This window comes from Platalea leucorodia, assembly GCF_965183815.1.
Source record: "Platalea leucorodia genome assembly, chromosome: 5".
Classification (NCBI taxonomy): Eukaryota; Metazoa; Chordata; class Aves; order Pelecaniformes; family Threskiornithidae; genus Platalea; species Platalea leucorodia.
In genome coordinates, this window is record NC_138827.1 from 31,358,783 (window position 1) to 31,377,212 (window position 18,430).

General features: G+C 38.3%; 1 protein-coding gene across 13 annotated transcripts in view; it reads right to left on the reverse strand.

The window, feature by feature from the left end:
* MAST2 (microtubule associated serine/threonine kinase 2) overlaps nt 1–18,430 on the reverse strand; it is a 199,776-nt gene that overhangs the window by 88,204 nt on the left and 93,142 nt on the right. For 7 of the 13 annotated variants that reach the window (XM_082313785.1, XM_082313786.1, XM_082313784.1 and 4 more), the window contains one exon: nt 18,106–18,312. The exons of the other annotated variants lie outside the window; for them this stretch is intronic. In XM_082313785.1, coding sequence (XP_082169911.1) covers nt 18,106–18,312 — 207 coding nt within the window. The remainder of the gene's footprint in view (nt 1–18,105; nt 18,313–18,430) is intronic. 13 annotated transcript variants of the gene reach the window in all.

The window sequence follows — 18,430 nt, forward strand, 5'->3', positions numbered from 1 at the left end:
GGAATATGCTCAAGAAGAAACAATCCAGCCACTTTGACCGGAGGAGCAGATGGTTCACTTTTACAGTACCATTAGCTGCAGCAAGAATCCCACCAGCTGCACGAGAGAGCTCATTTCAACATAATGCACCAAGGAGAAAGAAGAGTCCTTCCCATTTGCCTCCTAATGTAGGAAAAGCCATATGGGGGTGAAGCCCTTTAGGATTTTTAGTATACATCAGAAGCCATCATTACGGAGAAATGTGCCATACAGTCAGAATACCACTAGTAACCCACTTTTGCTATGCAAAAACAAATTAAAAACTAAGAGAAATCAAAAGTGGAGAAGCCCAAAATTAAGAGCACACAAGCTATCACAAATGCAGTAGGACTGTACATTAAGTTTTACAAACAGATCAGAGGAAAATTGTATCAAATATTTGACACAGCAAAACATTCTCTGCGGCTAAAAACGCCCCAAGATTGCAATGCTACAGAAGAAATTTAAATTGCAATCATAATTTTTAAAAGAAGTTTACTAAGAAGTGAGCATTATGTTTTGAAAAGGGGCCAATTAAAACAGAAAAATATTTATTCATTTAATAATATGGTACTTCATTCCAAGTGCCCAGATGCCACAATCCTGAGAACATTAACACACAGACAGGCCCAGCTCCCGGCACTGCAACGCACTAGATGTACGGTGACCGCCCTCATAGCCCATATGCTCGTGGGAGCAAAGTTACTACATACATGTACACATGTTTTTCAGGACCAATGCCCTGGCAAGAATCACAATATAACAGTGTGTCGTATGAACCAGCCGATTTATCACAATACATGTAAGACCAGCCCAACCTGCCTACCCATCTCCCCCAAGACAGTAGGCGAAGAGCTGGCAGGCCGCCAGCAGAGCATGGCAGAAGGTGATATTCCCAGCAAACTGTCACACATGCTCAAATATTTCATTTCTAAGGCTGACTGAAGGCTGTGGTTTCCATGCTGTGCGAAATAGGATTTCCACCCTATGACTTCATGCAGCTCCTCTCTGCTATGAATCCTCATAGAGCTGTTTGATCATTTTGAAATATCTGATACTCATTTATGTGATTGAATCAATAAAAAGTCATCTCTTTTCCATTAAGATGTGCAGCGGATTTACAGATCAATTTCTTGCTTTTTGTACTTCAACTACTAACAAATAAATGGAATTGTAAATTTTGAGTAGGAGTTTTCTGACAAAATATTGCACCTGAAACCTTGTTAGTTTGTTTTTGCCCTTGATGTCTAATTTTAAATTCAAGATGGCATACTATCAAGGTATTGAAAAATAAAGATACTTAATTTTTGTTATGAGAAACACGCAGATGTCCACTCTGTATGGAAGTCCATGACTATTGAATTTTCACAAAATACTACCTTTATGCATGCAGAACACCATCTAGAATGCTTTAGAAAAACAAAGTTCTGCAAGCACGAGGAATACACAAGTTGCTCCATAAGCTGTAGGTCTAACACAGGTTATTTTCTTACAGAACAGTGTCCTCCTTCACCGAAGGCCCCTCTCCCTCCCCTGCGCTAACCCAACTCTGCTCCTCCCGGCTCTGCCCATCTCACCTTGCTCTCACAGTGAGCCAAGCCTCATTATACCATGCTGCTTCCATGCTCACCAGTTGGTGGCCAAGAAGCACCTGAAAGCCAAGTCCTACCTACCTTATCCTTTGGAAACGGAGGCACAGGACAATAATTTGCCTCCCTTTCCTCTCCCCAGACAAGTTCAAGAAACCCATAAGGAAATACTGAGCTTTATCTCTACCACTTCTGTTCCTCCATCAAACCACTGCTGCAACTGCTCAGTGAGTTTGAAACTTACTGCTGGGAGCAGAGAGATCAACACACAGCCTGAATCTCAAGGAGCTCTTTTCCTTTAAAAAACAGGCTAAAGACAACAAAACTTGTATTTGAAAAGAATAACATCTCTAATGAGATTCTTTGCAACTAAGATCTAAATTTATTTACAAAATCTTTCTTCATCACCAGTAAAATTTCTAAAAATCACTAACTGATAAAATTTAAGCCATAGAAGTGGAATGATAGCAGGAAATAGTGTGTCCCCCTCGATATATTTCTATTTAGAAGCTACAATCCTCTAAAAAGATTAAATTTCACTTCTGATAGCTGATAAGCAAAATTCACCCTCAAAATCGAGTCAAAGCTTATATTCGGAGTACTACATAGATTTTTAACTGTATCAACAAATCAGCTGATGAGAGATTCTGATACTAGCTGCAACCGTTTACTCATAAACCTGAATACACTGCTTTAGTTGGGATTAACTACCTACCATACTCACCAAGTCTATTCCTCCAGTAAGTTTTCAGGCTACATACGTTAAGCTCCACAGAGCACCTGATGAGCAATAATTATGTTGATATTTCCCAGTCTTGAAGGGACACCGCTGTACTGCATCAGATCTGATACTGTTCATTAGTTCAGACACTTCAATGTGATTTTATCAAAATCCAGAGAGTAGTGTGACTACAAACACTGATCCTATTAACTACTATGTTAACATATTTACATCTCCCAGAAAAAAAAAAAGCTAAAGGTATTAAGAATGAATTAAAATTTAAGGTTATGCATATCTCCAAGAAAACTATGTGCTATGAGTCAAAATATTTGCAAGCCCTGCCTGGTGCTGCCTATATCATCATAATACCGTTTTGCTACTTTGAATATTAAGCAGCTTCTTCTCAGTAAAGCATCTATCCATCATTTTGTAGAATCAAACCCCTTATCACATTCACATACCATGAGAAGTAAGGAACAATGCATTTAAATAAATACCTTCAAAAAGAATGATCGGTGGATCTGCACAGTATGATTTTTACAATGAAGGCAATTACAAATCATTAAGAAACTAAGAAATCGTACCCAACATACTAGGAATATGAATTAATCTGTTGAAAAAAGAAGAAAGCAAGCCTAAACAGTATTAAAACAAGTAGCTTAGAAAAACATCGTAAGAATTACTTGCAAAATCCTTAGATTACCTTTTGGATCGTCTCAACATGCTGGTAGCAGGCAGAGAGAAATTGGACAGCACTGTCCAAAAGGAGTCAGACATGATCTTTAAAAGCTTTCATTGCTGGGAAAATACAGCACAATCAAGCCACTAGCAATAAATAAGGAACTAAATAATACCAGTGACAGAGCCAATGCAAATTCCCTGTAGACCTTGCAAGCTGTTCCATTAATGTGAGACAGGCAGGCAAGCGTACATATTGCTGCTGTTTCCACTGCCTCCGTTTTCTCCCGACTCCATCCCTGCCTCCCTCCCTCCACCTTAGGAGGCAGTGCAAAATGAGGTATTTATTCCCTTCCTCATATATACACTTTAAAACTGGAGTTTGTTGTATACACAGCATACATGCTTTATCTACATCTCTCTGTGTTCCTCCAATACAATCAAAAGATTTTCAAGGAAAACCATAACTGGGCTCTGTTTGCAATCCTGAATAACACACGGTTTTTAAGCTGTGTCTGCACAGAGAGCACCACTTACTGCCTAGTTTGTGTTTTTATTTTGAAATGGTGGCCCTTCTGCTTCCTAACTACATGAGACACATCAGGGGCATCTTGCTATTTTTTTAATTAATCTTCCATCTTTAAACAAATCCCACCTTTTATCTCAAGTAACCCAAGTGGATTTTAAATTTTTAAAAAAATAAGCTGACAATGCCACCACAGATCAGTTTAAAAACAGAAATCCATTCTCCCCCTGAAGTCAGCTGCACGACATACACATCAGTCACAGTAAACACGAGCTCCTACGTAGCACCTGGTGCCCACAAAACAACCCAAGCGGCTGGGTTCTGACAACAAAACGCAAGCGGGACTCGTGTGTGATGCACAGCAGAGGGTTCCCACACCCCCCCTGCACATCAGCCACAACTTCACTTTTCCCCCTTTGTGCCTGTAGAAGCTCCTTGCCGTGTTTTTGCTTTTTCCAGGGTCTAAACAAAACCTCATTGTAGCTGCCTTTTTTTTTTTTTTTAATTATTTCAATATGCAATCTATTTTCTTTCTATTGTGGCTTTTTTCAGCACTTCTGCCAGTAGGAAAGCTAATGACGTTCTCATATTTCAGCCTTCTTGAGTGGCTTTTTATCACAGACATGAGAAAGATGACAATCAACAGCTGGCACTGCCTTCCATGCACAATACAGCCCTTAAAAATTACACATAAATGTCTGGGAGAAAGAAATCCCAGGAGGCTCCCTGTAGCTTTCCACAGAATCACATGAAAGAATTAGATGGTCTTCATAACTTTCCGTTAAATAACGGCACATTTTTAATACATACATTTATCAGGAATCACCCTATCTGATTCAGCAAAGCATGCCCTTCCATCTGAGCTCCAAAACAGGGAAATGTGATTTTGCATGCTGCAGGAACCAAATCTCTGTTCAACACAACCATCTCTTCTAACGCTTTTAAACATTTATATCAAATTAATCTAAATCACATTCTGGTTTGATTTCACAACGTTAATTTAGAGTACCACCAGACAAAACTCTGTCACTATCTACTACTAATGAGAAAGAATAAACACATTCATTTCTGTATCCACATGATAACATACACCAATCAAGTGGAGAAACTGAAGAACAGCATTTCAGCATTATATTCAGGATACTATGTGACCTTCCAATTCCAATAAACCCTGGCTTTGAAAATGTATAAAAATACTCAGATTTACTCTGTCAGCTAAAACATGAATTGAAATTCCGGAGCAGTAACAGGGCGGGGAGGGAAAGTGCTCAGTTAACTAACAAAATAAACCCACCACAATAAAAATAAATTCTGGACTGCTTACAGTTAGCAAATAAAATCACAACCAGCTAAAACCCCTAAATTTATATTTGTTGTGAGTTTTTTGAAAGTGATTGAACACTCAGCAGTTGAAGACATATCCCTCATAATATCACTGTACTTGGCACCAGCACTTTCACATCTCTTCCAGGAAGGACACGAAAAGGAGAAGCCATTTTAGGAGAACACTCTCCATGGGCATCAGTGACTGACTGCTCCACGGCAGCGTTAACCCAGCGAAACCCTGTCCATCCTCCGCTGCTCTTGGGGAATACAGGGCATCCCAAGAAGGACAGGGGGAACGGGATGTTTGCTATCATCTGGAACCTGTCCGGCCACCCATCTTGCTATTTCAGGTGGTTCTGCAGAGCACTTACCGAAGAACTGAAAAAAGCACTTTGTGAATTGTACAACGCTGATTCACAAACTGCAGAAATTTCTTTAACGTTTCATATTCCTGCTTTTCAAAATGTGTGTTCCACATGCCAATAGCAAAACCTAATCCTGCAAATCAGTATCTGCAAAGCACTTATTTTGGGACTGTCCCCAAACGTTAGCTACAGAGAAGTTCAGAGTACCAAAAAAACGTGAAGACACCATACTTGGAGATGCAGTGTTTTTGCTTGGAAAACAGAAGAACACAATGAAACCGTCAAACATCTTTTAAAAATATGTCCTGTCTTAAAATGCAACAATGTCAACATTTGCAGAATTCGCTTTAGTTGTAACAAATGTATGAAGCGTAAGGATTTTCTCACATCTACAATGACAAATGAAATCCCCTTTAAGGAACTATATTACTGTCTCTGCATGATAAGCAAAACATTTTGTAAAATTAGGACTAGAAACTTCTCACTAGTTCAAAAATTGCGCACTCACACAAATAGATTATGAGTTTTCTGTTTTATTTAACTCATAAAAACATTAATATGTCTTTGTGAATTCCTGATCCTGAGCTGTTCCAAGCCTGAAGAAACCTCTTTCCTTATAGACTTCTTCCACTCGCCTTTCAGGATATTTAGTCTCCATCAGCCTCCCTAATGCACATTCTCCACTTCATGCCCAACTTGCTCTCAGAAAAGATCACCTGCAGAACTTCTCGGCAGCTCCTGTAATGATAGAGTATTTCTCTGCCGACCAAATGTGTACTTTCCAGAGCCCTCCTAATGACACCGCATCCACTGGACAGTTATAAATAGCCAATGTCAAGGACTTCCCCAATTTCTTGTCTTTACCATTACCAAAGTAGGACATTAATTAAGCCTGACATTAAACAAGAACGCCATTAGGCAAACAGTCCACATGAAACCCATTACTTTCTGGACTTCTTTTACAGCAGCTACATTTATCATCAAATATATTCACTTGGTGTAAGACCACCTGCTTTTAAATAAAACCTGCCATTTTAAAAGTAAGCTGAACTCCTTGTAAAGTTTTAAGTGGTACCAAGGAGATCATTGAGGTCATTTTGAAAAAGAATATCCCAAAGGTCAAAACTCCTGTGACTGACTGTATTTTAAGTTAACTGTATATCCAGAAAAGTAAAAAATATTCTTGACTATATTTTTTAAATATTTCAACCAAGATGAAACTTGTAGTAGTCCAGTAGTTTTCAAATGAAGACAATTTTCCTGTGTTCCATTATGGCAACGGAAAACTTATAATGGAAACCAGCTGAAATACTAATTGGAAAAAAACTACCTCTTCCTAATTATTCCATTACTTGATTAGTCACATTGTATTGTCTCACATAAATACCTGATACTTTCAGACTTAACTTTTTTGAATGCCATGTAACTTTTTTGAATAGCCTTAAAACCACAAATTATTCACTAGAAATATCCAGAAATTAAACCCATTTTACTAGCAATGCTAAATTGTTTACAGCAGTCACAAAACAGAAAATACACTCCTCCTCTATAAAGAGAACATAATTTTTATTTTAAACTTTAAATGGCATACCCAACAAGCACAGAAATTTATTCTACTATAAGTAAGCGTAAGTTAACACAGATGAACTGAAGAAATATCTGGTCTGTATCACTAACAATATAGTTAAAACTGTGTAACAGGCAAAAGCTCCAGCAGAAAACTTTGGTCTTTCAATACAAAGACAGTAAAAAAGTTCTTCCTATATGCTTCTAAAAAAAGGAGGGTTCCTTTAAAAAAAAAAATTACATGGAAGATGTGTGTTGAGCTATTTGGGGCATCATTATTATTTGAACAGTGACCTACGCAAATGAAGAACAGACTGTCTTGGAGCAGACTGCAATCTCAAGACATGTAAGTAACAGTATGACAGAAAACATTAAGTTGAATATATCTTTACGGTTCATTTTTCTACTATTATTTACTAGATTATACAATCTTAGATTTCTTCCTTTTTTTGGCAGAAGTTACTTAGCTCCAGAAATCACCAAACCAATACAGAACTAAAGAGCCCTACTCTTCTACTACAGTGGTTCAAGCAGATTTCAATTGCTACCTCTGTATAAAAGGGCTCCAAAAGACACATTTATCTGAGATTAAACTAAGACCTGATGGTCAAGTTTTCCGGGGGTGAGGAACAACCAAACTTCCCTCTGGTGTCATTTCCCATGCAGGGAACATCCTAGTGACTGTACTAGTTAATGATTCAAAGGATCAGAAACATTTACCGAACTGAGGTGGAATTAGCTATCAGGCATTGTACACTCACATACCTGCATAAAAGCTGCCAACTTCTCATGTAACTTTAATCTGGCACAGTTACTGAATTAACAAGGGTTGCCATCATAGTAGATAGCCTGAAATGCTATCTAATTCACTATAATATCACTGCACAGCTTAAGCATAAGCAACTGCTCTGATTTCCTAGTCCTAAACCAACTCTTACAAAATTGTACTCACTTAGATATAGAGGATGTTAAGTATAGCTGTATCATCATGATTAGTATTTTCTAAATGAAAACACTACCAAATAGTGCTAAGAAGCAAGTACTGCTAAAACACAAAGTTAATTGTGCCCAAAATCCTATGAATATTTAATAAGAAAGATTCTTTCTTTGTATCTCTATTTACAAAAATATCACTTATTAGTATGCTAATATTCCATACAACACTATTCTTCCCAAATAACACTAGTAAGATGTTTGGCAACTTCAATGTAACATAAGCTTAACATTATTTCAAGCTCAGAAAATTGATGATTGAGCTCAGATGCCACGGAAAGGTCAATTACCCTCTTTAAATAAGTTACTAGAACTCGCATTCCTTCCCTAGCCCTGTCTTCTTCATGTGTTATTTCAAATGTCAGTTGTCTGATTTAACCAAATGTAACCTCAATATGTGATTCAAACACCCTAAAAATGAGAAACGTTATTTGAAAAATAACAATACTGAACATCAGTTCTGAAAATCTCACTTCATGTTTATACGGAAATCTTCTAACATTTTATCCAAAATGTTCTTGAAGACACTCAGTGTCACTTGCAAGAAACACAGCATCACAGAGTGCTGCTATAACCTCGACGTCCTCATCCAAAGATTTTCCCTCCTCTTCACCAGCCAAAATTTATCCGCAGGAAAACATAGATTGAGCCTCCTGTTGCCACCATAGTATTTCTTCATCTTTATCATGTATTATTTATCATGATGCACTTAAAACTTTCTTACTAACCTGTAATACAGTGTTAATGAATTCACTGTGCAACAGCACTTGCAAACAGGAAGATATCTTAATCTCTTCTCCTGGCACTCCAACCTGCATCACCCTCTCTATGAAGAAGTACAGCACTTCATCAGCTTCAGTTCTTTGCAGAATTCTTCCACCTCTGGCCCCCTGTGCTGTGTAACAAGATGGGGCTATTGCTAAATTCTCCTGTAACAGGGGTTTTTTTATATATCCTGAAGAAGTGTAACACACAGCCCTTGACAGACATTGTCCATAACCCATTCCAACAAGACTGCTGCAGCAAAGCCAATGTGAGAAAGCAGGTGTTATTACCCTCTGTTTTACAGGGAAACTACAGTGCAGAGCTTAAAGGACAAATTAAGAGAAAAAGCAGCAGCAAAGGCAGCTGGCACACTTTGTGTCTTCTGCGCGATTGAGGACTGAAGAAGAACTACTGGTGGATGGTTAAAACTAAACCAAGAAAACACACAAGTAATTAAGGTAAAATGAACAAAGCAAACAGCAAAGAGAGGGAACAGAGCTGTCTTTCAGTGGGTGAATTAGAGGGCTTTTTGTTACTCAGATCACAACCACTAGCTCACAAAAGCAAAAAAGGCTCCCCTCATCTATGCAAGACTGCAAACATCCAACACCCATCTCATGGCAGCAACCTGGACTGACGCCATGCCAAGGACCAACATGGCACCTCCCGGCTTGGGACTACGCTTGGTAACCAGCTGGCAGGGCGTGCTTTCACCTCTTTGACCGCGCACTACCCAGGCGACCAAATCAAGCCTGAACTCTAAAACCTCTGGCATCTGATTTGTTTCTACGTGTCATTCAGGCTGTTTGCTCCCACCTGCATCGCCAGTGCAGGACCTTCCACTCCGTGGCTTCTTCCCTCATTTCTTGGTTAACACACTCAGGCTCAGCTGAAATGTTAAGGATATTGTAAAGCCCTTGCGTTTACCACAGCTTTTCTGAGACAAAAAGCTTATTTTGTAGGATGTTGGCTAAGAAGAGTTATTCTGGGAGCAAGGGGAATGCTAATGTAATGAACAGACTAAGAGGATGAATTTTACATTTTCAAGCATAAATTCTTAATGAAGTTAGAGCATGGGATAAGAATAGACTTTACAAAATAAGCCATGGTACAGAAGAGACATGAGAAATCAAAACCATGCTTGGGAAACATCATGAGTGCTGGTATACAAAAAAAAAGGATTAAAAGTTCATCCCGTTTTAAAGGCAGAATTACATCCTAATTTGGCCATGAATTTTTAACAGAAATTGGTCCCTATTTTAGTTATTCCTTTGGAATAATATGAACCTTCACAGCAAAAGCTTAGCTTTTAATCTTAAAGTCTAGGAAAGCTGTGATAACATATCATCAACCAGCAGGCAAACAAACTACTCAAGGTTGTGAGCCTCAGAGAAATATATAGCATACAAGACAGAACGAACATGAGAACAAGCCCGGAACACTGATTTTATATAACTACAGATTGATACATCTCTATGAACTGTTTTACCGTAATTCTGGGAAGCCCACAAAGGTGATGCATTACAAAAGTAACGTTCCCTAAAGTATACATAATATTTAGAAGCTCTTCTAATGAAGATATTTGGTTTATATATAAGGCTTCTAACCTAAATGTCCACCTATATGTAAGTAGGGACATATAAGTTAGAGGTCTAGAAGACAGAAGCAGATTTAATAAGTTAAGATAAATTGACCCAAAATGAATTCTCTGCTTTGAAATAAAGTACAGAATAGGCAGATATGGAACTCTCAATGATCTCTGCAGTCTGCAGAAAAAAATTGATTTTACAATACTAAAAACAAAATTTAAAAGTTTGCAATGCTAAATCTTACTATGCTCTACTGTAACACATTAAAAATGGCACAAATATATCTAAACTAATATAGCTAGGAACAAAAATATATAACAGAATTTCTCATTTTTAAAATAAATATGATTTACATAGCCCACCTCAGCAATGAGCTTTTAAACCATATCAGCTATAAAGAAAAAGGAAAATGTAGATAAATGGGAATATTCATCTTATACTCACTTCACTTTCTTTTCTTCCAAATTTTGATTAGCAGAGCTTGCGTTATACAGATTTTATTGATTGGGAGAAGAAAAGAAAAACAAAATTTAAGCAAAACTTATGCACATCTTTTATATTTTCTAATAAAACCAAATTTAGGCTTCTGCCCTACCTATAAAAATGCAACTCGTAATAAAACCAAATAATATTCCCAGCTCTTCAAATTATTTGGTACAACACACAAACTACTAAACAAACAGATAAGCCAAGACAGCACAGATCATGCATACAAATGAACACCACCTGCTTGTCCGAAGACTGTACTTTCAGCAGAGAAAATATGACCTGCAAAACTATTAAATAAAGTACTTTTCCCAATACCAACCACTTACAACAACAGTATGTAAAAAGTAGACTGTGGCCTTCTATGTTGTAGTCCACAGCTGCCCCTATTTTTAACAAGAAGGGGAAAGTTGCAGAAGCGACAGGTCACAGTTTTATGATCCATCTTGGTATCAGAGGAGGCTGAGCACACTAAGCCATGGGGTGCAGGCTAGAACATGTCCCCTTGGGTTGTTCCTCTACGTCAAAGAAGAATGCAGCCGTAATCAACTTCATTTTGTTCAAATTAATTGCAAGTTCTCTGGGAGGGCAATGCAGACATTCATGACTTAAAGGAACACTTCTGGTCAATATTTGTGTGTTGATTCACTTGGAAAAATGGACATTTAATGATTTTGGAATCTTCCAATTTCTTGCAAGCAGAATGAACAAAGAGTTGCATTAAAATGAAGCATGGAGGAAAGCTGATAAGGATTTTTACCACATTTCTTTTGGTTGAACTTTTTTTGCCCTAAAACTTTGCTGAGAATTATAACTTGACCTGTTCTGTTCTTATTTTAAATTTCTCATCTATTGACAAATAAAACTGAGAATCACAGGAACACAAAAATAGGAACAATATAATAGAGAGCACAAAAAATAATATTCACCTTCTCAGGCAAGCTATAACCCAGACATGCATTATCACTTCTACTTCTGCAGCAGGTCTTCTAATAGAATCAAAAGCATTACTTCCACAACTTTTTTTTTTTTTAGTGTTTATATAAATAAATGCCTGTCTCAGCCCAGAGATGTGACAACGCGACTCTTATTGCACAGCAAGTCTTTCCCAGACGGCTGGATCAATAACATCCCTGCTCTAAAGACCTGGAGGTCTGAAGAAAGGAAAGGACGGGGAGGACAGGAAGAAAAACAAAAGCACACAGAGCTCTTTCACCACAGCGAAGATTACGGTTTGAAGATTTTATTTTAGAACATTAATAATTCATAATGACAGTGTAATGTAAACTAGGTTAGAAGATTATGCTCTCAAGTACCACACAGGGGATTGAATGACAGAATAATAACCACTAGCCAAAGCAGCAAAATTTTAGGAGATAAATGAGGGGAACAGAGAACTTGGAGGACTAGAACAAGCACATTTTAGATGAACAAACAAATATAGGAATAGAGAGATACTGAAGAAAAGGGGAGTACAGATGCAGCCTGTAGAAAAGAGAGCATGAAAGGATACGTTATAGAGGGTGAAGCTCCCTTGAAGGCCTTCTGGCATGGTATAGTTTTGAATATTCAAACGAGCTTAAATTTGAGACAAAAGTTCAACATAGCTCAGGATAGCTAGACACAGCTGAACAGGGATAAAATTTTAAAAACTGGTGCAATGTTACCCTGAAATCTTCTTTCCTTCTTTATATTCTAAACTTTCCTTACACTTTCAGGTTAATATTGATCCACTGAATGGTTTATCTACCTAAATTAGAAATTGCAACTCATGGCTTCAAACAGTAATTTTTTAAGAAAACATCTGAAAGGAATCTCCTGCTCATGGGCAGGAATAGTACTGTGCTAATGCAAGTAGCGGTGTCATATAATCTCTGTTTCTCCCCAGCTCCAGTCTGTTGAATTGACACTAGGTACTCGCTATTAGTACGTCTCTACTATTAGTGCTTCAGTGCAGGACATTAACGGGCCTTTTTGCACACTCACCGGTTTTCCAAGTCAAAACTAAAAATAGCACCTGGTTGCCTCATAGTACAATTAAAAACAAGTTTTGGAAGATGCAGGGAACTGTCTATCGGCAATAATAAACACATGACTCTCTGGTTAAGAATACATATTTCATTCTCAGAATTATTCCCTTGCCAGGAATCTTTCAGCACACAGGTTGTTTCTGTATCTGTAGTCAAGGTCTTTGAGGGAGAGACTATGTGAAAGGAAGAATTTTGTACAGAACGGAGCCCACTACTATCGTTTCAGGAAATCACTGTTATTTGAGGATAAGGACAGAAAAAGAAAAATGTCAATATTTTCTACAGTCTCTTAAGAACTTTCTGAGCTTTTTGTTCCTCGCTAGAAGTTGCTAGCTTGTCCCAAGCATCCCAAACCCTTTGAACAGTGCAAGGTTAGTGAACGAGTCGGCTCATATGCAGGTGTACCAGCAGATCACAGCCTTCAAACAAAATTGTACAGAAAAACCAGTTATGAACCACTTGGTTTATAGATGGAATGGCTAGCAAACATTAATGCCCTCCAACTTCTAAAGCCACAAGTACATACACCCCTCCGGGAACCTCTGATTTCCCAGGTCAAACCACCACGTTATCCTTTACAAGTGATCCCACGGAGGGCAGCCAAACGGTGAGCCTGGAACAAGACAAGAATTCACACCTCATGCTCCAAACCCCAGGGTTTAACTCTTCTGCTACTGCACCTCCAGGCAGGACACAGGGATTTTAGCATTTACATAATGTCTTCACATGAAAAAATTATACCATTCAGGCCACCATGCCTGAATATTTCCAACCATGCGGCAAGCAAACGGACAGTTTACAATCAGCGTAAGACAGACAAAAAGTTATCTGAGCCTGTCAAGTTTTAGGTATCACCAATACGTCCCTCCCCTGTAGTCTCCATCTCCTAGATGGGAAAAACTATTCCCAAGAATAATAACTGGTACAAAAGAAAAGGAATAAAGAGACAAATTTCCATTAAAAAAGAAATGAATTCTGGGAAACTCATTCATTCATTCAATGTGAGATGTAACTTACAATTCAGTTGCCAAAAGATTACCTACTCAAAATTCACCATTTCACATTATGCATAATGATAAATTCACAAAGTTGTTCTGTTACTCATTATTCCTAAATTGCTTATCTACATTGTTTCCAAAAGTGACATTATACTGCCTTGCAGTCAACTCTGACCAATTATTCAGCGGATTTAAGAAAGCAGGACCTGTACCAAATCAAGCACTAAACCAGGAAGATATCACTTGCTGCATAAACAGAACCACTTCCAAATGTCATTCAAGCTGAATATAGTCGTCTTCATTAATCCTCTGACATTTGTCAAATAGGAAACTCTAACTAAAATAAACTCATAAAACCTGTACCAAGTGACTTTAAACTAAAAGGAAACTTAAGTAGAGATAGGAAACTATCACCAACTCTTGACAAGCCTTGAGGTATTTCAAAATAAAAATATAAAGAACCTCATCAAGTCTGAATTCTGAAATGTATTTTACCTTCCCTAAAAGTATGGAACTTCTCCTGTTTACAGGTGCTGCCCTGCTGCTGCAAAATTATGAAGTCTTCAAAATCCAAAACACAGCTGATTTGGGGCGATGCATACCAAGAATACATCCTTATATTATTGAAGGGATTTCTGCACCCGTCTTGACGTAGAAGGACTGGAGTTACAAGACCCTCATTCAAGACACACCAGCAATCCCAATACATAAGAAAAAGAACTGATGTCTAACAGGAGACGCCATTCAAACAAGGCGGATGTCTCCATCCCCACCCCTTGGTGAAGGTGAGCTGACCGGCACCCCGCAACGCCCGGGAAGCCCATCTGTCTACTGCCACAGAGCAGGCTTGCTGAGGACGCGGCATGCCGAACCGCACTCACGCGCCCAAACAAGCCATAGCTCTAAACATAGGTCTCCCCTCATCCACTGCAACAGCTTATACGAAAAAGTCTTTAAATAAAGGCAGGCACCCTCCCAATATATTCGTTGAACGTTTATATATAATATATTCTTGTTACCACAGTTATTGACTAAGTGCTTGTTTCCTAGAACAGGGCTTTCATGTAAATAAATTAATATATTCTTAAATTATATCACAGATGTCCTTAAAATCCTAATTATATAAAACTCATAACATTGTAATTACATACTGATCAAGTAATTATGTACTGTGCTCAAACACTGAGTGTTTTGGAGCAACATTAGGTTTCCCATTTTGTTTTACTTAAATAAGACAGCAAGGATCTGTCCACCATCACACTCAGAAATGGTGACCAGATTTTGTACAGGCTAGAAAAAAAATCTACAAAACTATTCTGCAAAGCTATAAAAAATTAATAGTTATTACCAATAGACTTTATTAAGGCTAGAACCTCCAAGGGAAAACATTCCTATAAAAATAATCTCTACCATATACCCCTATAAGAACATGTTCCACAACTGGCACGAATTCATGAAATCAAAATAGCATGAGAAAATTCCCCTTGAATAATCCAGCTGAACCCAACTCTTCCCTTGATTTGTTGGGATAAAGCAAATTTCCAGTGAGACTTCACCTCACCTGCAGCACCCAGAGAGGCCAGAAATACAGCACCTGAACGCATTCACCCTTGTTAACACAAACAAATTAATCCATTTCTCAAAGTACTGAAACTAGTTTATATCTTGCTGAGGGTGATACAGAAAGTGTAGCGTTTTTTTGAAACGGGGAGAAATGCATGTTCCTTTAATCTCAAGGCCCATCGCTTCTAAGTTACATCAATTAATTCATGACATCTTTTAAGCAACTTGATATCAAGAAATGCCGTAAATCTATATTTCGATTAAAGGACAAATATGGGTGTACAAAGACTTGCCAATTCATAAAGAGGACCAGCTGTGAAACATGGCCTCATTTTCTTCTTCACTAATTTGCCATCCCTGCTACCCCCAGAAGAGTGCAAGCCAGATCCCAAATATGACAGCCAACACTTCACTTTAATTTTGGACATCATTCTCTTTTCTTCCTAAAGATACATGACCTTAATTCCAACCCATGGTTGCATCAACTATAGTGGTCTTATTTCACCTGCTATCAATTTATTTTTATTCTAATCATGCCACTTCACATTTCCTTTTACTCTTTTGAAAGGTTTACATTATTTTCAATTGTTTAAAGGCTGTATAGAAAATATTTTCACTCTTAATTAGATTAATTCTTTCAGAAGCCATGAACTTCCATGCCAGCTATAGAACACACTTCACATCAGATGCACCAATGGTTGTTCATCCATCCATATAAAAATATCAACAACACCATGAAAAATAAGCAAGAAAGGGAAGTGTATGTAGATACTTGCGAATACAATATACAGATGATAAAAAATTAGAAAGGTTTAACATTAAGGCATACACTTTTCTAGTTACATTTTCCACCAGTTCGTAGTATCACTTGCACAGCCATGGAAATGAACCGCAGCCTGGCTAACCTGAGGGTGTTAAGCTGAGTAGATCAATGATGGTAATGACTTGCCAAGATGAACCTTTGCTCTAAGCAAGCAGGAATGGCTATCACTGGTACTGTAACCAAGTAAACAAAACTACAACAAAGAAAGACAGGATAAAACAGGATCAAGAGTTGCACAGGTGAAAGCAACAAGGACGAAAATAAAAAGTTATTATAGTAGACCTAAGCTCTTGCACAGAGCTATGTATCTGTGAATCATCAACCATTCAGTATTTAGAGAGCAGATGGCTGGAAGGTCCCCATATGTGAAAAATATTATTATCAAGAAGAGTCCATAGTAACAGTGGAATAGAACTTGACACTAAGACTTTTATATGAACTATTCTTAAAGAGAAAATTATTCACTGGCCCATGTCAAAAGCCTGAAGATTGAAGGATTCTCAGAGGAAAAAAGCAATAAGTACCAAAAAGGCTTTTGAAAATGATCGATAATCATTAGATCTCCTCTCCAAAAAGAACAGTTCTCAATTGACTTTAACAGTAATCTGATTTTGATCATTAAATACTACTTACAAGTCTGTTAATTAGCCCTAATGTAAACATCATTCAATCACATTTAACCACCCTTGTAAAGGAACATTATCCAATACCAGCTTTTAAATAACAAAAAGAAATTTAAAATTATATTGATGACAATGACGCTAAATGTTGAGACTGCTCTTTAGTCACTGCCCTTCACTTCACTGCAAGTGCTGCCAAAATGAGCACCACAGTAAGAATTTTCACCAAGTGCTGCCCAGCGTGCAGGGAAAGGGGCAGGCACGCTGGGCAACCACCTCTCTCTTCATGGCAGTGCACAATACACCAAGTACAGACACATGCAACATGCCTTTCCTTTGCTGACAACCCGATTTCCACCCAACAGATGTAATATATGTTACTCTCCATCAGAGGGACAGATGCCTAAAATAGCTCAACTTCACATTTTCTTGTTACTCCTGCCAGAGCTGGCCAGCAAGAGCAACCTCCCTCTGAAATAACAGTCTAGATTCAGGGGCTATTGCATTACCACCTGATGAGTAACTGAAATTTGACCAGCTACATCCACACTGCAGCATGTGAACTTCAAAACCAGCCCTCGGACGGTTCTGCTGGCTCAAGTTTTAAGTAGGTACCACCGAGCTCCAATTTCATAACTGCACACACAAAGATCTCTAGCTTGTGGTAGCCTTTGTCAGTGACTATCTCACTGGGTGAAGTTTCTTCTTAGTGAAGAAGCTGAAGGTTTCCACTGGGGCTGCTGATGGCCATACATGTTCCATAATAGCACAAGGAGGAAGGGCTGATCCTGAAGGAAAAATACATCTGCCAAGCTCTCAAATCCTTTAATACAAACTGAGCTGGTTTGGACTTTTTTTGGTGCACAAACTCTTGCACTTCATATTTAAGCCTCCTAAAAACAGGCTTGGTTTTACTTGTTATCCTTTTTAGACCCTGTGTCTGGAGACAGAGGCTTCAGCCTGCTAGCTTCTGTGAGAAACCAACATGGATTTACAGCAAACAGAACAGAGCACAGTACATTAGCACAGACTTGATGTTCTAGGCACGGATTTTCAAGGACCCCACTCCAGGCCGTTTTAAGTTGGTTTTCTTGACATCGACAATACCTATGAGGGTTCCTTTGCTCCATGGTGCAAGTTACACATGCACTCAGAAGCTAGCACAAGGTACAAGCAGGAATTTGCATGCACACACAGGTAGACAGGTTTCCATTCATCAATTAATTTCATATTCTTCCCTACATAGGGCCTTAAACTACACATGAACTAGAAAAATTTGTACCAACAAGCAACATCAACCTGAACCCTAAATGACTGGAAGTAAACTACAACTACAAGGCTATTCCCTTCTGTTAGATATTATTCTCTTAAACTATAAAGCTGGTAAGTTCACAAATGGTTACACCAACACCAAACTGTTAGAAAGTCCTAGTTGATACCTCTCCTTACCTCCACTGAAAAGGATGGCTGTAGCATGGACTAGACGGATTGCTCTGGGGGTGTGAGTTCAGGTAAAATACTAGAGGAGAAGTAACAAGTGCACAGTCAGCACTAAACGGGAATTTAAGGTGCTGCAGACCTGGAGCAGATGTAGGAGAGAACATGTGCTGATGAACATCACTTCCTCGGCAGTGGGAGTACAAAGGAGAGGAGATTCTGACAAGGTACCACGGTAGAAAAAAAATAAATCAGGGTCAATATTACATCTTCTGTTTCAATAAAGAAAAAAAAAGATACTTCCAAAATACAAGTTATATCTTCTTAATAAATGCAA